At 56.0% G+C, this 20,378-nt stretch overlaps 5 protein-coding genes across 5 annotated transcripts; all 5 read right to left on the minus strand.

The window, feature by feature from the left end:
• Nucleotides 1-465: 465 nt before the first annotated feature.
• Nucleotides 466-2,383, minus strand: GCG54_00007423 (uncharacterized protein; the record flags this gene model as incomplete). Its single annotated transcript, XM_045407404.1, has 3 exons — nucleotides 466-534; nucleotides 587-2,196; nucleotides 2,251-2,383. The coding sequence occupies 3 exons, from the start codon at nucleotides 2,381-2,383 to the stop codon at nucleotides 466-468; spliced, it is 1,812 nt and encodes a 603-aa protein (XP_045266849.1).
• A 1,148-nt stretch (nucleotides 2,384-3,531) lies between these two features.
• Nucleotides 3,532-5,910, minus strand: GCG54_00007424 (Dual specificity protein kinase lkh1; the record flags this gene model as incomplete). The annotated part of the gene is made up of 6 exons (XM_045407405.1): nucleotides 3,532-3,744; nucleotides 3,799-3,886; nucleotides 3,935-4,397; nucleotides 4,454-4,801; nucleotides 4,853-4,934; nucleotides 4,990-5,910. 6 exons carry the CDS (start codon nucleotides 5,908-5,910, stop codon nucleotides 3,532-3,534), a joined length of 2,115 nt encoding a protein of 704 aa, XP_045266850.1.
• Nucleotides 5,911-12,737: 6,827 nt separating this feature from the next.
• Nucleotides 12,738-14,000, minus strand: GCG54_00007425 (putative mitochondrial transport protein fsf1; the record flags this gene model as incomplete). The annotated part of the gene is made up of 4 exons (XM_045407406.1): nucleotides 12,738-13,427; nucleotides 13,495-13,601; nucleotides 13,668-13,801; nucleotides 13,897-14,000. 4 exons carry the CDS (start codon nucleotides 13,998-14,000, stop codon nucleotides 12,738-12,740), a joined length of 1,035 nt encoding a protein of 344 aa, XP_045266851.1.
• A 1,301-nt stretch (nucleotides 14,001-15,301) lies between these two features.
• GCG54_00007426 (Choline dehydrogenase) lies at nucleotides 15,302-17,073 on the minus strand (the record flags this gene model as incomplete). Its single annotated transcript, XM_045407407.1, has 3 exons — nucleotides 15,302-15,500; nucleotides 15,560-16,727; nucleotides 16,797-17,073. 3 exons carry the CDS (start codon nucleotides 17,071-17,073, stop codon nucleotides 15,302-15,304), a joined length of 1,644 nt encoding a protein of 547 aa, XP_045266852.1.
• A 667-nt stretch (nucleotides 17,074-17,740) lies between these two features.
• Nucleotides 17,741-19,161, minus strand: GCG54_00007427 (uncharacterized protein; the record flags this gene model as incomplete). The annotated part of the gene is made up of 5 exons (XM_045407408.1): nucleotides 17,741-18,172; nucleotides 18,220-18,272; nucleotides 18,345-18,409; nucleotides 18,461-18,948; nucleotides 19,009-19,161. The coding sequence occupies 5 exons, from the start codon at nucleotides 19,159-19,161 to the stop codon at nucleotides 17,741-17,743; spliced, it is 1,191 nt and encodes a 396-aa protein (XP_045266853.1).
• Nucleotides 19,162-20,378: the final 1,217 nt, after the last annotated feature.

Raw genomic sequence — 20,378 nt, forward strand, 5'->3', positions numbered from 1 at the left:
GTCTAAGTATGGGAATCAGAAGACGTGCACCCTCGTGGACTTACCGTGATGCTCGCCGCTATGCTAATCATTACAAACAAAATGCGCAAATCCTACATAGCTAATAAAAAACCTACCGCTGCGAATCCCCATATATCACAGTCTGGGCATCATCAGCATACCTATCATGCCCGTTCCGGAACCCGCCCATGATCTGGCTCCAAATATGATCTTGATTTGCCGGGGGCGGGCGGGCATGTTCCGAGGGGGTCGTCGACGAGGAAGACCCGGCCTGTTCACGTTTAGACTGTCCAGAAGATACTGTTGGCGGATGAGAAACAGAACTGCGGTGGGACTCTACCGTGGACGACCAGCTGCTTCTACTCCCTAGTCCGCGACCGCCCCTGGAACCACTGCTGGAACCGTTCAAGCTCTCCGCTTCAAACCTAGCCTCCCATGCTCTACGCGCCGTGCTGGCCGCGCCGCTCACCGCTTCCTGAGGCTTGCGAGCAGTCGAAACGGGCGCCGGAGGCCGGTAGACTGGTGCTTCTGCTGCTACGTCCTGTGTCACGGGGTTATTCGCGCGACGGAGAGAGGGGGAACTCACTGCTTCGCTTGCGCGGGTGCTGGAATGGTTAGTACTGCGGGCAGATCTTTGGTTTGCTGGACTTGCCGAGCTGCTGCTGTCATGAGCCCGCTTGTTATCTCTTCCGAGGGTGTTCGCAATCTCCTGAAGTTCCGCACGAGCCTGGGATTCTCGTTGGACCATCGAGGCCGGGACTGAGTACGCTGACGTTGTCGAAGGCCGACGACAGAGGGACGGCGCCTGCTGGGAAACGGCATTCTGCCCCAGGGTCTCCATGCGAGTGGCGCTCAGTCTGGTTTGCTTTTGGTGCTCGGAGGTGCCGACAGATGGGGTGGTTGGTCTACGGGTATCGCCTGATCGGTAGTCGGCGGAGTGGTAGGTGGTGGGGATTCTCGGAACGCGTGTATCTTGGAATGGTGTAGGTGGCGGACGAGCAGACTGATCGGAGTTGCGTACAGACTTTCCCTCTGAAGCTTCTCTGGGGCAAGAGTGTCGAGCGGCATCGGATTGCTGTCTTGGGCTGGACGTCGGGGGTGGTGCGCGGTCTGAATGCTTAGAGTTGTGTGGAGTGTATCTCGGCGTGGCTGAGGCAGAGGTCTGTTGAGAAAGGGGAGTCTCTTTTCTCGACTGCGACGGCTCAGGAGCGTGCTGAAGAGCCTCGCGAGACTCGCGTCCGAAGAGCCCGGGGTGCATTGATGCTCTATCGAAAGATCGTCCACCGTTTTGCGCAGCCTGGCGCTCATAGTAGCTATTCATCTCGTCTTGCCAAAACGCGTTTCCTGCGTTAGTCTCGTCACCCTCGTTCACTTCATCTTCTTCAAACTCGTCTTCAAATGGGTTCTGGCGGGGACTCTGAGTGTTGTCGGACACGCGTGAGGAATGGTCGGGCCGCGGGTGTGACGTCTCCGGGATGTGCTGTCCGTGTCGGCCATCATAGCCCCTGGCCGGTTCTGACGCCGTTGAGGGCCGTCCAGATGAGCCCCATTCGGTCTTTGGGGGAAAACTCGCAATCGAATTATCATCACGCTTTGCCTTGGAGTATGGAATACTCTTCCCAGCTCGTCGAGCACGCTCTCGACGTTCATATCGCCGGACACCAATCTCGCGACGGATTGCGCGCAGCTTCTCTCCGAGTACCGCGCTCTCAGCGTGAAGGCCACTGGCACCCTGCTCAAAGGCATCAATCCAGGCATTGACCACACGAAGGAAAACCGGCTGGTACGAACCAGCACGAGAGAGCAGATGCGCGCGGAGGTCAACCAGCAAACGCGTATCGCCGCCGACGACCGCACACATGCACGCCTCGCACTGCGATCGCACCCTTTCCGTCTTGACAGGCGGGTAACCGTACAACTGCTCGAACGTGGCGCGGTCCATCCACAGACCTTGAATGCCGGTGACGCGACGGACATACTCCTGGTAGTCAGGTTCTTGGGCGAGATCAGACTTGTTTCGGACCAACCGACGCATCCGCTCAAATTTGTCTGTAACTTCGGAAGCAAGCAGAGCGAAGAGGCAGCGCATGCGCCAAGGGTTCAGGGCCTTGTGTGTGTGGCAGAGCATCGCTGCGTCTGGGACGAAGGGAAGAGACTGCCTAGCGGTGACATTCATGAGTCCGCGCTTCATCATGTCTATCACATTCAATGAGTTCGTCTTTGGTCGTAGTATCACCTTTGGAAGCTGACTGAGCTTTGCCTCTTGCTCTCTGAACCATTCATCCGGTGGATTGGCGACGCTGTAAGTTGTCGGCAAGTAGAGATAACGCGCAAGCTTTTTGATGCTGTTGTCTGTCAGCTCATCAATGAGAGTGATTGACATGTTGGTGGAAGCCTGTTGTTTAGATGGCAAGATCTCTGCTGTGTTCTCGAAAACTCGTTTAAGGAATGGCGATATAGTGGTCTCGTTGGCAATTCTGTGTTTATACCGGACTGAATTGAGTTGTCTTCATGCCGGGGACCGACCCTTTCTATAACGGCTGCTGTGCGATCATTCGTCCTCGGTGGAAACACTTCGCACTGAGAAGCCCCCGAACGCTTCCTTGGTTGTCGACAATGAGAACAATCTGGTAAGTTGTGTTGTTGAACAAAGAGCCACGAGCTTCGGAAGAAAGAACGACCCTGTTGACCGAAGTAAGAACCAAACATCTTTGCCAAAATCTTTGTTGGTTAAGATCATTATTCGAACACAGCCGAGAAGATGACCGGGAGAAAGACTCTGGGCCCAAAGACCGGCCGTGGCCGGGATTCAGGCCGCCTCGCATACATGAACTTCATCTTTTGGACTGCCTTGGCCGAGAGTTGGTCGCCGCTGCGACATCTGCACATGGTCACGTGTGTCCGGATTGGCGGTCTGCATGCAGCAGCAGCGTATGACAAAGGAGAAACGAATCATGCAACAACCAAGGTGGATCTAGAAAGACGTAAGCAACAAACCTAAAATGGAGACGGATCCCATATGCGCAACTTACGAAGTGAAGGCCACACAATATCGACGCCGAAATGCTATCTACCGTCAAGCAATTCCTAGTGTCAACCCGAGATAGAACCAGCAAAGTGGCGAGCCGTGCAAGACTGCCGTGGTGAGGAGAATCGCTCTATTGGGCCTGGCGATAAGGCACGCTCACTCATGAGACGTCTCTACTAAGCAACGCTTAATCCGCGCACGGGTCGGCCGCTCCTGATTTACTCAATCGTGTTGTTTCGAGCGTGGACCCCCTATCCAACCCAAAAATAATAAAAGTCTCCCCCATGCCCCATGTTCCATCAAGCCTGCCGCTAGAGGCAGGACGAGGCCGGCCTCTTCCGATCGAGACCGATGCCGATAAATCAAGTTGCACGAGCGCCGAATCCCTGGTCCATCCCACATCGTACAGACCTGATATCAAACCGGCCAACTCCCATATCATGCTCGACTTTGTTCGTTATAGACGTAAGGGTTTGAAAGAAGCTGTGTATACCCAAGGAAAATCATGCGTGTATCCTGTGAGAATCGTCCGATCTCATCCGCTCCAGTCGAATCTTGGCAGCCTCGGTGCCATCGTCCGGCGTTGCTGGCTCCTTGAACCAGGGATGCTGCAGCGCCTGCTTCGCGGTGATGCGGTGTTGGGGATCGTAGACGAAGATCTTCCGCAGAAGATCCAAGAAGTTCTTAAAGTAAGTAGTGTTCGATGGGATGATGTCCTAATTCGTATTAGTCTGCCGTTCTCAGATCTGGTGGTGGAGGGGGTGTCCAACCTCGAGACGCTTCATCGCCTTTACAAATCTCTTGGATGCACGTGTTGTCTCTGCTGTGGGGTAGTCGAGCTTGAGTCTCTTGAAGTACCTAAAGACAGATTAGCGTGCGTCGACGTGGACGGTGTTGCAGACCTACTTGGAAGCCGGATTTCCACCACTCCTGGTAGCCATCTTGTTGACCGCCTGGACGAGGCTGCTGTCGATTCTGTGGCCGACAACCATCTCCATCATTGCCAGATGCTCGAGATTATCGTGCGTCTGAAAGAGAGCGTCACCGGTGAAGAATTCCACAAGGATGCAGCCAATGCTCCAGATGTCGCAGGGGAACGACCACCCAAGGCCCAGGATGATCTCGGGCGCCCGATAATGTCGTGTCGAGACCACCGAGCTGTGGTATTCGTCCTGGAAGGTGGCTGAACCGAAGTCGATCAGTCTAATCTCAGTGTCGAGCAAGACCCTTCGCTGGTTGGCCTGGCGATTGACAGTCTGCGATGATGATGGTATCTTTCGGTTGTACGTGAATGTTTGATAAGCGCTGTCACACAGGAGGATATTCTCAGGCTTCAGGTCGGTGTGAATAAGGTTGAGATCATGAAGGACTGGAAACAGATCAGCAACTGGCTTCAAGGCTCTGGAATCGTAGGAATGTACTCACATGCAACGCTGGTGAAGAGCTGCCGAGCGAAGCTTTGGATCTGACTGTTAGGGAAGGGCACAAAGCTGTTGCTCTTGAGGAAGTCAAAGACGCTTTGTCCCAACAGATCCATGACGATGCAGATGTGGCCGCGGTAGTCGAAACAGTCCTTCAGGTGGATGCAACGATTGCGGTTGTCGCCATCATTTTGCCGCAGTGTTTCCAAGACTCGGAGTTCTATGCGCGAAGCATCTCGGTACTTTTGCACTGAGCGAATAATCTTGATGGCGACAGCCTTGTTCCTCTTTCTGTCTCGGGCTTGCACGACCTTGCCGAAGGTGCCCTGGCCGAGCAGTTTCACCATTTGGTCTACACACGATGTTAGTGTCAGAGTCAGTAAGTGACAAGAAAAAGTCTTACATCTGTCGGTCAGGTCTGCATCGGGAACCACGATGTAGTGACCATCGTCGTCGTCGACCTTTGCATTTTTGTTGTAGGCATGCTGTGTTCAGGTTAGCACCGTGTGTGGTTACGGTTGGGGGGCAGCAGTCACTCACGTCATGCACGACCTTAACGTGCACTTCCTGGGCCTTCTTGGGAGGGTAGGGAGGAGGCTTGTAACTGGAAAATGGGTCCGAGAGCTCAACCTCGCGCTTCTTTGCCTCTTGAGCAATCTGCTGTCGAGTTCGCTTTCTCTTCTGTCCTGGTTGGGCATCGTAGTACTCCTGGCCGTTTGAGGACAAGGAGGTGGCAGCGGTTGTGTGAATGGCGGAGGTCGTCGTCCGGTCGGTGGAAATGGTAGAGCCACTCGGGGTTCCGTTGTGATGGGGAGTGGTTGTGTGAGACCCAGCGTATTTATTGTGGTAAACGGGATCGTACGGCTGGGGCTCGTCGTCTCGCTTTCGCTTCTTAGGAACAGGACGTGTGCTGGATGCACCGTTGGTGGTGATGCCATTGACGCTGCCGTTAGAGACGACCCTTACACCGTTGCCGGTCGCCTTGCCCTGCTCCGGTTCGGGGGTATCGTCAATGACGATGACCTCTTTGGGCAGACCATTTTGATAAAACTTGTTCCAGTCGGGTCCCTGGGATCGTCTTCGCTTGCGACCGGAGGAGGACTGGGAGGATTGGGCGTGTGTGGTAGGCATTGCTGTGACCGAGTAGTTCGCGTCGGGACTCGAAGCGTCGTAGTTGATCCTCGAAGTAGCAGACGAGGCTGACAGGCCTAGGCCATTTGAGCCGGCGTGACTTGCAGACGAGGAGGCCGTGTAGGAGACGCCGGAATGGCTGGTGTAGGCAGGAGGCAACCTCGTCGTCGCCGTCGAGGAGGAAGTGGGGAGGATTGGGTTCGCCGGCTGACGGTACGAAGAGCCCGTAGCGGTTGACGCCTGGTACGGCTGATGAGAATACGGATAATGAGGATGGTGGTAGTGCGAGTGAGGAGGTAATGTCGCTGTAGCCGTAGTCGGAGTCGACATGTTTCTCCTTTGGTGGTCCCGGTGTCGTGAGAATGACCTAGGGGAAGGAGCGATGGGCGAGGAAAGAAGGTTGACGGTTGAGGGAAAGGCAAGAGAGAGAGGGTGGTGTTTCGCACGCAGTGCCTTCTCTGTTGCCGGCGGGTGTGTGTGTGTGGGTGGGTGTTGGTGCTGGGCGCTGGGTGCTTGGTACGTGCCCGGGCTGGGGGGACTCTCTCAAATCCAAACAGTGGAGGCTGTTCTGGTCGCCCAAGGCAATTTTGGGGGACGAAAGAAAGCGCACGATGGAGGGACTCAGTGAGCAGTAGTGCTCATCACAGTGCCCTGGTTATTGGGGTTTCTTTGGGGTATAGTGCTGAGCCTGCGGAGACTGGCTGAGAGGACACTACCGGGTGCTGGGCAAAAGGCAGCGTGCGTCTGCGTCTGCGTCTGCGTCTGCTGCGGTACCGCTAAGCCAGGAAAGGGCTCCAAGGGTCTTCGGCCTATGTTTCCCGAGTCGTGCACGACCTGTGGCTAGTAGGGTGCAGGTCGAAAGGTAACGTTGGGTCTTGGTGGTATCGAGAGAATTCGGTTCGGGGGAAAGCGACGTGCTACATCGAAGCAGACGATGGTATCGTCGAAGATGGTGAGAGAGAGACAAAGGTGGATGAAGGAAGAATGGAGAGGAGGGAGGCAAGAGCTGAGAGAAAAACAAGCAGTCTGCGGTCGTTGTGGTCAAAAGTGACGAGGTTCCGAGGGATGGCGGCCGGTAGCTGGCTTGTCCGTGGACCGTGGGTGTAGGTAGGTTGGCGGAGGGCCCTGACGGGAGGAGGCGACCAAATGTGGGTACGATTGGATTGGTTGTCTGCGCCCACGGGTATGGGCGACGACTGGAGGACCAGAAGACGAGGGCGTGGGAGTCGGCGCTGGCGTTGGCGTGGACCTGCGGACGCGAAGGAGGTGTACCGCCGTGTGTGTGTGTGTGTGTGTGTGTGTGTGTGCGTTTGGAAGCGGGATTGGAAGTGGAAGTGGACGAGAGGAGGGAGGATGAGGTGAGCGCGAGCAAAAGGTACTTTGCGGTGACGAGGTTTTTGGTGTCGTAGCGAGGTACCGGTCTTGGTGTTGGTGGATGTGCGAGCCGGCGTCTTCTTTGGGGGATGTCGAGGGTGGACGAAGATCCAAAGCAGACCAAAAGGTCCGAGGGAAACAAATTTCGTTATTTCACGGGTCCAGTAAAGCCCACTCGAGGTCCGAAGCTGGAAGGCAATGGATGGTCACGAATCAAGGAAAGTACTTGTTTAATTTTGAGTCGAGTCCGTGTCTTGGAGTCTATGAAGACGAACGGCATAAAATCACGTAGACGATATCGCCGACGAAGGTGGGTGCAAGGTAAGGTAGGTCGCGCTGGTTCAGTGGTTCTACCTAGGTAGTGCTGGTGCTCGCGCTGGTGCAGTCTGCCCGGTCTTTGGCGTTTGCCTGAGGGAGGAGGCGGCAACCTGGGCAGCCCAGGGCAGTGGAGGTCAGTCGCGAAGGCAGTCGAGGCGAAGCGCAAGGCACGGCAATGCAACGCAGAAACCGAGAGGTATTGACATTCGACGTACCTTACCTAAGGCAGGTACTTGTGTCTGGCTGCAGATTAGAGGCGGCGATAAGTATCGGGCCCGAGCGCCAGGAGGGAAAGTTCCTGACGCAGCGGGAGCGGTGCAGCGCGCAGTGCAGCGCAGTGCATCAGAGGCACCTCATCCATCCGGTCACCCATCAGTGAGGGAGAATCGTCAGTGAAATGGATGTACGAATGCTGAGGGGCTTCCAGTGTGATTTGGTCATTTGGGTACAGGCGCAGTGAGCCCCATACGGTACGGGCCCCCGAGGGCTAAGCGAGAAGGTTGAGGCGTTCCGTTGTCGCGTTCATGTCGGGTTTCTCACTTCCAAATTGCTGGAGCTGCAGCTACAGTGCCTGTGGTGTTTTGGGTGCCTCCGAGGGAAGTGTTTCCGTGCTTTAGCCTCCCCTCCACTGTAGATCCGGCGGGGACCAGGTTCGTAAGCCCTGTCAGTGATGCCAGCCTGCAGTTCATTTTTGGCCATTTGCTGCGTCGTATTTTCCCTTACACGTGTAGATGCCTGGGATCCGTACCTGGGTCCTTCCTTTTGGGGGTCGCCGTGTTTCTGACCGTTTTCAGGACTCGAATCAGCCCGGTGTCTTGTCTCCTTTTCCACAACCACTGCCTGCGTGCCTGTCCCCCGTGGGAGCCGGTGACAAAAGACATCCATCTCTGCTACGGATACCTTATCCTCGGAGGGAAAGCATCGAGAAGGGCGGCCAGTCCAGTGGCATGGCAGCTGCGCTAGCAGAGGACCGCCGGGAAGACGCACGAAGGAAGCGGCACTGGTGCAGTCCGCTTGGCCGGATTCTGGCTGCGTTAGGCACTGTGGCTGACAGGACAGTTTGGAGGTGCCCGGGGCACTGTGACATACCCGGCTCCCCGGTGCAACTACACCGTGCTGATATCCTCCCCGACACACATCCCCGCACAACGGCCATCGTCCAGCAGCGCCCTCGACTCGAACCGAACGTCACTGCAGCGCGCTTTCCCTTTCCATCCCGAAAACACACCACCAGTCAAAGCCAGAACCGCCTCACCTCTTCAATCAGCCTTTGCCCCGTCCCACGACCCGAGCTTGAGGAATTCTCACCGTGGCATCCTGGCCTCAACCTCCCTCTGACGCTCTGTGCCTTTGGCAGAGAAGCATGGCATGCCTCACGCCTAAATGTCTCACCCTTCACACGATGCTCCGTCTAGTGTCACGGCGGTCACCATCTCTAAAAATCGACTGTCCCCAGCAGAGGAAACCCCAATCGTGGAGCACCCGGGGCCCTCTCTGCTCTACAGATACTTTACCTTCTGACTTTGTTCAAGGGCCCCAAGCCTTGTCACGTTCGCGAAATCAAGACACGCCAAACCGCCGGCCGGGGACGGCTCCCAATCGCCGTCGCCAGTCCAAGGCCTTTCTCAGAGTTCCTCCTCACCCACTTTACGCACTCAGCGGGTCGCTTTGCAGACTGCCCTCCACCCCAACCTCACGCCTGCCAATCTTCCTCCCCGACAATCGTCCGTATGGGCTTAGCGTCCCGCTGACCTGGACGGTCGTCTCTCCCGGAGTCACCTCGCGCCCTGCCTTTCACCACTCAGCAGTCGCCTCTTGCCTCTGCCTATGTGCAGACTGTTCCATCATGCAACGGGAGCACGCACCGCCGACTGGTGTGAACAATCTCACGTTTGTCTACCACCGTAGATTGGACTGCTTGGCCTCGCCTGGCCTGATCCATTCCGGTCTGGTCTGAACACGAAGACTTGACTGACGAAACTGAGTGGATGGATGGGCGGAAGAATGGATGGGTGATGGATCCCTCTGTGATGGATGGACGGTTGGGTCCCCGCCAACCGCCAACCGGCCCCAGTGCTACCGCTCCACGACAGGCATTACAGCGGAGGCACTGGGCAGCCAGACTGGCATCCCTCACGTCGGGTTCAGCTGCTGAGTGCTGACAAAGGCGAGCCCTGACGGCGCCGGTGCTGCGTAATGAGGTACCTGTCGTACCTTGCGGATGCTCCTGCGAGACGACGCCCCAGTGACCACACTGACTTCCCAGAAATCCCATATCTGTCCCACGCTGCACTACGTCAGAAGCGTCAAAGAAGCACATACACGATGGGGCTGCGAATGGGAGAGAACCCTTGCTTTTCGCAAACTTTACGCCGCCGGTACACGTCTTCACTTCGAGTGAATATTTCGGTGGCCTCTCCATCTCAGGCTTGCCGCTTGCGTGCCCTGGCAATGCATCGCCTTGCCCTACTGCTTCGTTGCCTCGTGGCAGTCGTTGGCGAACAGCGTTGGCGGGCTCCAGTTCAACACCCCAAACAAGCCCCAAAGCATGATCCACACATTCCAGGCAGTCGGCCAAGATCTGATCGCATTTGAAAAAGCTAAAGAAACACCATTCCGCACCAACGACGTTCGACAAGAACAGATTAAGCATGGGCTGCGACGATGGAAGCGTTCAATGGCCCAGCACAGGCTGTTCTGGTCTTCGACATCCCTACGGAAAGTTGTTCTTGATCTGATCCCGTCGTCTTCTCTCCAGCAACCCCCGGTGCACAAATGCACAGCGCACTCGCCGCCGCATCTCCAAGCACCATCTTCTAGCGTCTAGATCCCTGTCTCCCGTCCAAGGATGCGCCAATGGAGCCCTGTCCTCATCTCCACCAGCCAACCACAGATGCAGTTCGCGACGCGGTGGAGGAGAAGAGGCGAAGGGTAGCAGCCATCACGACTTTGAACCAAAGGGAAGAAGAAAGACGTACTCGACCAAATCGACCCTCACGGGACGAGACAACAGCAGGCAAACACGCTTTTTCTCACTGTGCCATCTGCCCCATAAGACAGGGGACCGGACACGCCCCGGCCGGCTCAGTTATCAGCCAGCCAGCCCCTCCCTCTCAATCATCGACATGCCTGCGTGCATTTGCTGCCCGCTACTCCACCATCCACAAGTTACAACTCTCGTCACGCCAAAGCTGCACGGCGATACAATCGGTTCTTCCGTCAACCACCATTAGGCCGTTCCCGCAATGGTGAATCTACTGGCTGAAGAGTCAACATCTTTGTGCTCGCAAGATCGAGAGGCATCCGAGGGTGACCCGCAACCGCGGCGACGTTTGCTCACGGCCTCTGCAAAGGTCCCCATCTGGTACGTGGCGTAAAGTGCGTGCATGACTCCAGGACATCGAATCCGTGGCAACCGAGACCAGACAGGCATAGGCCCAGATACCGTGCCTCGCTGCGAAACATTGGTGATGGGAAGCCTAGAAGAACCTACCTATATTTCCCCCTCATTAAAGGCTGGAATAAGTTGGGGTTGCTTGACTATTATTCGTTGCTGTCAACATTGGCGCTGCCAAACAACGGCCTTCCTTATTCAACATCGGCACCATCACACTCTACGACAAGCAATCGCAGCCGACCCGGTCTCGCGAGTGTCGAAGGCGAGCCTGGCTATCTCGCCCCTGCTTCACAGGTCGAGATTCATCGTGACCATATGCCACCCCGACTGACGGCCGCGAAGTTTCAGTCTATTGAGGGGAGTCAGTCCGCCGGGCCATCCAGTGTCCTTTTCTGTTTCTGCAGCTCGATCCGTGCTTATGTCACAGCCTGTCGTTCGCGTGCTCCGCCCAAAACTTACCCGGGTGTACCATTCTTCAGCTTTCGGGATTATGTCCAGAGTCCAGACATGAGGGTCTCAACTTCTTGCAACCGGCAGCATCAAGCCGTAACATTCCCCAAGGGAACCCGAACTTCCGTCACCAGTGGCCAAATAAAGCAGCCCAGGTCCAGATCTACGGGCATCACAGAAACCTCTGTTGGGAGGAAAGGTAAAATGCAAAGTCGCAACCAATGATACAGCACAAGTTCCTGCTAGAGGTCGTGGGCAGTGGTCATGGCTAGCTCCTTGTGGCATTTCATGTGCTCTCCATCTCACCTTCGAAGCATTCAACGCACCGTCCCGCCTGAGGTCAGGGCAGCTCACCGCAGCCGGCGTTCTGAAAGCGCAGCGAGGTAACCTCAAAATAGTCTCTTGTCGGGGCACAAACGGGGGGCCCATCCACGGGCCGTCCTGAGAACAGACTAGAAGGAACGGAAGACACGCCTCGTCAAGTACCGTCGCGGGCGGACGTGCGATCGGTTTCTTATCCGCCAAACGCCCTTTCTCCAGCCTTCAAAATGCACCTATTGAACCCCGCTGACCCCTCCTCGCCGGCTCGGCTGGTGGCGATTCCCTTTACGCCAAGTGCAGCGTCCCAAGTCTTGAGGTGGTGGTGTGCTAGTGGCACCGGCTGCCCACCCGTATGATTCCATTGTGGTACCAAACGATCTCTCTCTGTGTGTCTGTCTTGTCGTCACGGCATCTGATTACCCCGTCGGACACATTTCCAGGTGTTTATTACGGGACCGAGAAACCGTCTGAACCAAGACGTAACCCACGACGACGTCAGCAAGAACAAAAGACCTCCCGGGGGGCAGACAAGCGTCAGCAGCTGAAACGGGTTTACACATGTCTTTCTGTGCTTCTCCTGCAAGATCTCAAAATCTTACATGCGGCCTTTCCACATCCAGGAGGCTGTCCAGATGTCTGCAGGACGCCTGGCTGCGCCATCCACGAGCTGTCACTATTAAGCCTCGCGCGCGCCGCTTCCCAAGCCACATCCTACCCCGCCTCACGCATTCAAAGATCGACCTATGCCGACGTGGTTTACAAGAGCCTACACATCTTCACATCGCCTTGCGCTCAGCTTGTGTGCAGCTTCAAGAACGGGATGACTCAGGGTCTGCTATTACGATGCCCTCTATCTAGCGTAGTCTCATGCGTATGTAAGCAGGCCTTGCGTGGCCGAGGGCGTTTTCGCCCGCTGGACGATCTAGACGACGATGAATGATCTAGGAGACGACGCCCCGTTCACACAGGGCATGATCTCTGTACAGCTCACTCCATGGGCACCCTCCCACGTACGGGGCAAAGTCGGATGCCAGATCGACGGAGCTTCCGTGTCAAGGAGAAACTTGGGGCGTGAAACGCTTAACACATCCGATCTGACACCGGATTCCCAGGTGCGCTTGTTCTGGGGACGGAGATCCCCCTGATTGACGAATGTGAAGACCTCTAGAAGAGCTTCAAAAAGACGCTCGGCAAGACTTTCCGCTCGGCTCAGCATGATTTACGTTGAAAGATCAGGTCCCCCACAGAGCCATTGTGCGTTATTTCACGACAACCGTCTGGATGCATAGCAAGTAGTCTAGATACCCCTGTTGAACCACACCATGCCGTTCTCCCCGCCGCGGCCGTGGAACTCGGGCTCGAGCTTGTCGACGCTGATGCTCTCCTTCTGGGGGAAGACGGCGAGGGCAAGCGGGAGGACGGCGTAGCTCGTCACCAGGATGAGACCGAGGTTGATGGGCACAGTCATGCGGGGGCGCTGCTTCAGCCACTGGGTCTGCTGCAGACGGACGAGGACGAGGGGCGGGATGACCATGATGGGCGTGGAGTTGAAGACGCGGCTGGCGGCCGTCTCGCCGACGGCGATGGTGGCAGCCTTCTTGCTGCGGCCGAGGGACTGGACCTGGGCGCCGTCGCCGCCCTCCGCCTCCTTCTTCTTGCGCTCCTCGTCCGAGACCACGGGGAAGACGTCGATGCCCTTGCGGATCTCCTCGCCGCGCATGAGGAGGACGTTGAGGGCACCGGCGGAGGCGACGGCGGCGAAGGGAACGAGACGGGTCAGGGTCGTGCGGGTTGCCGGGGAGAGGGAGCGGAGGCGGGGGACGAGCTTGTTGAGACCCACGGCGACACCGCAGGAGACGGAGACGGCCATGGCGTAGGACTCGCCGAGCTTGCGCCAGGTCAGGGGGGAGGATTTGTTTGCGTTTGCGGAGTTGATTGCGACGTTGAGGGACTGGTTGACGACTTGCCATGCGATTGTTCCTGCTGTCTATCGGGGTTGTTAGATTGGCCTCGGGGTGTAAGTGCCGGGCGGCGCGGGCAAGGGGGAGACTCACGCCGAGTCCGGGCTGGAGCATGCCGGCCGTGACGACCAAGTTGGTCAAGACGAACGCGGACATGCGGAAGGGCAGGAGGACCGGTTCGCCGGTGTCTAGGGGTGTGCCTGTGTTAGCCGGAGCGCAACGAGCCCGCGCGCGGGGGAGTTATTGGGATCGTGGGCTCGTCGCACCTGGGTGGAGGGTAGAGTCGACGACCTTCTTGGCCTTCCAGAGCTCTGGCGTCATCGTCGGGATCTTTCCTTGCTTGTAGTCGCTGAGGAGGGACTTGGCTTGCTCGAGACCGGTGCTGCCGACGAGCAGGGTGCTGTAGATCGCGGCATGTTAGCATTGGGCCTGTAAGAGAGACGGCTTGTACCCTCGCGCCGCGGCGGGGTGGGTTGCAAGAGAGAGATCTCGTACCTTGGGTCGGTCAGGCCCATGCTGTGTCGTGCGCGTCCCCAGTAGGTGCTGAGGTCATACTGGGAGGCGGGCAGCTCGCGGCTGCCGGGCAAAGAGGCGGACATGTTGGAGGCTGTGGTTTATCCAGAAAACACCAAGGAAGAGGTTCAGAGAGGAGGATCGCGAACCTCGCCCGCTTCGCAATTGAAGGCCGCGCAGAGGTCGTGAGGGGTAAAGTAAAGAGAGGGGTAACGCAGTCGACGGGAGCGGTGCCGACGCAGTGGTACGGCCTCTGCTGAGGGACGGGGGGACGGCGGTGAGGTTTTTGGGGAAAAGGCGTGTATGACGGGTTTGCGAAAGGCGTGGTTGAGAGATGTGCTGCAAAATGGGTATCGTCGGATGTGCTCCCGATCTCGGTAGGTGGTGGAGTGTAGGGGTCTTTGGCGGGCAGGCTTGAAGGAGATAAGGCCGGCGGGTGGTGACGGGTGGGAGGGGGTGGTGTCGGTTGGCTGCGGGCTGCATGGACGGGATCGTTCTGATTAATGTCCAGAATGCAGCGCTAGCAGCTATCATTTGAGCATGCTTCCAAGAAAGCCTTGATGAACGGCGCAATGTAGAAAATACATTATCATGGAGCGCAAAAAATTGATTCATGGACAAACGATTCAATCTGTCTTTATGAATGCACAAAAGAAAAAAAAAAAAAAAAAAAAAAGNTTTTTTTTAAAAAAAAAAAAAAAAAAAAAAAAAAAAAAAAAAAGGAAAGAAAATATCATGAGGGCGTCGGTGAAAAGACAAAAGTTAACGCGACCTACCTAGGGATCGAACCTAGAATCTTCAGAGTATGACTTGGAGAGAGCCGAAATCTGACGCGATGCCATTTCGCCAGCAGGCCAATGCTGGGTGATGGATATTCAGGGCAGAATGTGCTCTATAAAGCATGCATGAAAGTGGGGCAGAAAGTGGGGTCCCGGTAACAAGGCCTCAACCGCAGCCGACAGTTGTCACGCCTCGGTGCTATAGGTGTCGCAGTCTCTTCTGTCCTGTGTGTTACTGGTTATGGCATTGATTCTAGGTATGTTGATTGGCGGTGTCATTCATCTGCTGGCTTCGTGTCACTATGAGGTTCATTTTACTTGTAAAACCCGAAGGGTAGCAACGCTTACAACACTTGCAAAATTGTTCCCTCAGGGTTAGCGACGACAGTGCAGACTAATGACGCATACAGGTCTTGAACCGAGGCATTGTACGAATTGAAATACGATAACAGCTGCATTGCCCACGGTTTCGTCGTTTAGGGCGAAAACAATACAGACGCCGCCACCACCAAGCAGAGAAGCCAGATGATGGTGGAAAAACATCTACCGATTGGTTAAAGTACGGGCTCTCGCCGCTATCTATGGCCCTTGAAACCCTCCCACGTCTATCAACGTTCGCTCTCGTGACCCCCGATGATATCAGCTGCCTGGAGCGCCAAAGCGTACATGGCAACCTGTAAGTTGGCGGAAATAGAACTCGGGAAGATGGATGAATCCGCAACGAAGAGATTGTCGACGTCCTTGACACTGAGGTCAGTGTTGACTACTTTGCCCATAGCGGCAGTCCCGCACGGGTGGAAGCAAGAGCTGCTCAAAAGTCAGTTTCCATAATCCCACATCGAAGACTAGGGGAGCGAATAACGTACCCTGCCATTTGTCGAGCTCGGGCAGCGAACGCCTCGTCAGAAGAGTCCACCGTAAGTGGCGCGTCAGCTGCCAGCTCGCCATCGAGGATATCACGGCCAACTGGCGTGAGATCGCTTCCGAGGAGCCTGGTGTCAAACTTGAGAGCTTCGCGCACCGCGTATCTGTCGACCGCCGTGCTGAGGTAGTTGGGGTCGATCACAGGGTAGTCGCTGATGTTCGCTGACGAGATGCCCACGGAACCCCGCGAAGTATCGATGAGCACAATGGACAGCATGAGGATAGCGGAGCCGTCTGTCGAAGCGCCGTTGTACTGCAGGGAGTGAGAGACATGTGCCCGGTCCTGGCGGAGCAGGGGATGATCTGGGCCTGGCTCGATGCCCTCGTCTTCCGCGATGGCAGCGGCGAGACCTTCCTTAGGCAGGGTGGTTGTGGCGAGGAAATCAATCTTGTTGCCCAGACCGTACTGAGGCTCCTTGAAAAGGGGGTTTTCCGACTCATAAGCCCAGCCCTCGGAGACGTTCTTGACCTTCCAGGCAGTGGGCATCAGGATGTGATCATGGAGGTTCTGGCCAACGTCAGGTTGGTCAAGCTTCACCTCGATGCCGTGCTTCTTGAGCGTCTCGGCGGGGCCGACGCCGGACAACATCAACAGCTGAGGAGTGCGGTAGGCACCGGCAGTGAGGATCGTCTTGCGCCCGAAGTACTCTGTCCCGTTCTGCAGGCGGATGCCCTTTGCAACAACGGAGCTGCTATTCAGGCGCTTTTCGACGAGAATTTGCTCAACCATGGTGTTCGTCAGAACGGTGACCCCATCCAGAGGGAAGGCCTCTGATGAAAGTTGTCTGCGGCCCTCCGCTCGGTTCTCTTGCAGGTCACCGTAACCGATGGGGTTTCCCGCATTGGCATCAAGTTGCGGCAAAGCAGAGACACCGAGGGCTTCGTAGGACTCAGCCAGCTTTTCGCGCATAGGGAACTGACGGTTCATGGGAGTAACGCCCTGGATGACCATGGAGCCGTTGGAACCGTGCTGAGAAGGGTTGATGCTGGCGTTGAAGAACTTCTCCGTCAACCTCATGTAGGGAAGCTGATTCTCGTAGCTCCACCTGTTGTCGCCAACTTCTTCGGCCCAGAGATCATAGTCTACTGTATGGCCACGAACCCAGGCCGCTGACGATTCAAGTCAGGACAAAGCCGTGAGGGATTGGAGAGAAAGACGGCTATACGAGCTTGACTTACCTCCATTGATGGCTGTTCCACCGCCAAGAGCCTTTCCAGCCGGAGAGGCAATCGACCGGTTGTCCACATTGACCTGCGGAACGGAAGCATAACCCCAATCGAGGTCACTTCCGGCCCCAGTACTGGTGTTGGGATAGGCGATGGCCTCGAGACCATTGACATTGGGGCCGGCCTCGACCAACAGAATCCGCAGAGTAGGATCCTTGTGAAGGAGACGGTTCGAAATGACGGAGCCGGCAAGGCCACCGCCAACAACGATGAAGTCCCATAACGACATGGCGATGAGTTTGCAGAAACGGTCTCTCAGCGAATCGAGGAGCAAAGTGGCCCGCGTGAAGATAACGAAGAGAAGTCATGGGTGCAGACACGAACAACCTAGCTCTTTATGGCACAATGCTTTGGAGCTCACTTAAAATGTGATGCGATTTGCCTGCATTTGCAGGGGTATCCGTTAGGTCTGGCCATCGTGGCACAGGATCAAGAGGAGGACCCTGGAACAGATTTCCTGTAGCTGCATAAGAAACCAACGGAGCGTAGCTGTGGCATTGGAGAAAATATCTGGACATTGGTGTTAAAGGCACGAAGTCAGGGTCTTTGATGCAAGAGTAGATTGGGTGTCTGCACCGGCGAGTCTGGGTTGTAACATCGACCCTCTCCGGAGCCGGATCAACTTCCGAAAGGATGTTGGTCATACTTTGATCTCAGAGTTGCGATCCAATTGAATGTACGGACATCAAGTCCCCGGGCCGTGATGCATCGGCTATGCTGTGCCACTTCTTTGCGTCCGGCTTGGCAGGATTCGTGCAGATTTTCCTTTCTCTCCCAACAGGCGCCTGTGCCGCAGAAACTGAACCTCGAAGCGCAGTCTTGTGTTGTGAAAGCCTGCGGAAGTCGTGGATCATGAAGTTTTAAATTAAGTATCCTGACTATGTTTTCTGTCGTTTTCATTCATCTCTCGCCGTGGACTTCACCACAACCTCCGACTTAACCCAGATATCATGATTGGCACCCTTTCCTGACGCGTTCGACCATCCTCGATTATGTCCGTCTCGTGTCTCGCGCGTTGCGGCCCTCCTGAGCTCGGGACCGAGAATCGATTCAACGCTGTTGTTGTCGCCATATTCGTCTTTGCCGTTTGATCTTTCGGTGCCGCTCGTTTCGTAACCGCCTCGTTCGCCGATGCGGCCTCCCAAATCCAGCTCTGGCGTCTTTAGACCGATTCGGACGGTGTAGTCGGTGCCTCCAATCGTTCTCATCATGAAAGATCCAGTCATGTCTCTGGTATAAGGACCGGTGCGTTTGCTGCCGCTTCGGGATGTCCAAAGGTTGAGCCACTCCTTGAACAGGGGGCGGCAGACTGGAATGCCGATGCACACCTAGGACAGTGAGTGAATGTCTTCAATCTTACTTGAAAGTATCTTACCAAAGTTGTGGCAAGCTCAGCCGCGTGCCAGACTATGAGGCCAACAGTATCCTCTGTAAATCAATCGTATCAGTGACTGGCGCTCATTTTCGTCACAGCCAACTTCCAGACTCAGGATAACTCACTAGTGAAGTTCGCACTGCTCAAATTCTTCAACTCCAAGGCTCTCAGGATGCCACAACCTCCAGCACTAAGAGCAGTCAGCTGGTGTCCATAATCCAACTCCAGGAGGTTGACTTACATGACGCCCAGACTCATACTCATGTTGATGAGGAGCTTCTCCTTCTTGGGCATCTGCAGGTTCCAAAGCAGAGCCCATGGCGTAACCGCATACCAGAAATCGACCACCACGCTCCAGATTCCGGCTGCCGTGGAAATCGGGCCCGGGTCGATGGGACATGAGCCACCGGGGAGAAGTCGATCCCACAGAAATTCTACCGGCGTGCACGAGAACCAGAAAACGCATAGTGACACGACCACGAAGATACCGAGAATGATGACCGGAAAGAGGATGATGAACTGGTGTAGGCGGGTGGTTACAAGTCGGAGTAGGAACAACGCAAGTGAGGTTTTGGAGACGACGGTGCCGAAGACGAGAATAGTCTGCCCGATGGCTTCGTATAAGATGGCTCGAGAAATGTCGTAGGATGTCTCGAGTTCGGTAATATCCCTGCCGAAGCCGTAGAACGATGCGATCGTGATCATGACATCGTAGGCGATGAAGAGGATCTACCAACACAAGAGTCAGAGGCGCATGGCTCGTTCGATGTCACTACTGCGAACACTCACAAATGAAAAGTTGAAGAAATGGTCATCCATCCCGTACGCCGAGAGCACACCCAGCCGCGTCCACAGGCGCAGGATGACGAAGCACAATGCCATGGCAGTCAAGCCCCAAAGGACGCCCAGCGCCATGGGCGCATCGCCGCCTGGTCCAATCATCGTGCCTCTGATGTCGACCTCGAATGGGAGACAACAAAGAGGAGGAGAGAGAGGACGAGAGAGTCGATCCCGGATCCAGGTAGGGCGCAGACGTCAGTTAAAGCTCCGTGGTTCATCTGGCCATCCCTACACCTCCACGAGTCAATCTAAGACGGGGAACAGGAGACGAGTGGTACTGGATCTGGGGAAGGGCAATGAAGGCCAGACTTGTACTCCAGTCATCGACAGACCTCACGGGAGCGCTGCGAGGAATACGGCTTGGCGGCCCCTCGTAGGCCCTTTCATATCTACGAAATCCACCGCACACGGGGACATCGGTTGACAGGTCGATCCCTAACCGAAAGAAGACGCCCCGACGCACTCTGTGGACTGGTTCTGCGGCGGCCCCTGGCCCAAGTCAAACGGAGGGCTGAGGGGATCGTCAGCCATGTGCAAGGATGCCATCTCGAGCGTACCCACCCAGAGGTCACAGCACACACGCGGCATTGGAGGCCCGTCCAAGATTTCGAGAAGCATGGCCCGCATTCCATGGCGCCAGCCACGGGTCGGGGGCCGGTTTTCTTCAACGGTTTGATTGCATGGCATCTTGGTTTCGTCAATTTTCCCCTTCCGGCCACGAGAAGGGAGGGGCTGCATCCCACCCAGGGACCGGCATCAAGCCGTGGTAAAATCCTTGGAAAGTTTCCGTACCTGAATCAGCAACGAGCTGACGGAGAGTTTATGCAGCAGAAATCATTGGATGAAGCCTCAGTTCGAAGGCTGATCCTGCGAGTACTTGATTGCACACGCTACCTCGTCGTCGGCCGTCTCATCAGTCGGCATCCAAGTCGTCGTGCCGTCTTAGCTTCTTCCCGAGCGCAACCAGCTTCGCTCAGTTCGCCAACCAAGACGACCTCTGCCGAGATCCTAAAAAAGAGCCGTGACATCGTCTCCCAAATCTTCCCGTGGTTCGTCTAACCGAACGGAGATTGAATGAACCTCAGATGGCTGCTAGCCCTCGGGGGGAAATGCCTCCGTAAACCAATCACATGTGCCGGATATGTTGTGTTCTGAGAGAGGTCCGAGAGCCGGCGTCCGGGCCGTTGCCGCGTTTCTTCGAATCCCCGCACCCACGACCAAGTCTTCCGTCTTTGGAAGACCAACAGACAGAATTGTTCACACACTAGAATCCTCCAAGTTGAAGGAGAGCGAATCGTCATTGAATGGATCCGACCACT

Source organism: Colletotrichum gloeosporioides, assembly GCF_011800055.1.
Source record: "Colletotrichum gloeosporioides strain Lc1 chromosome Unknown consensus_27, whole genome shotgun sequence".
In the NCBI taxonomy this organism is placed as follows: domain Eukaryota; kingdom Fungi; phylum Ascomycota; class Sordariomycetes; order Glomerellales; family Glomerellaceae; genus Colletotrichum; species Colletotrichum gloeosporioides.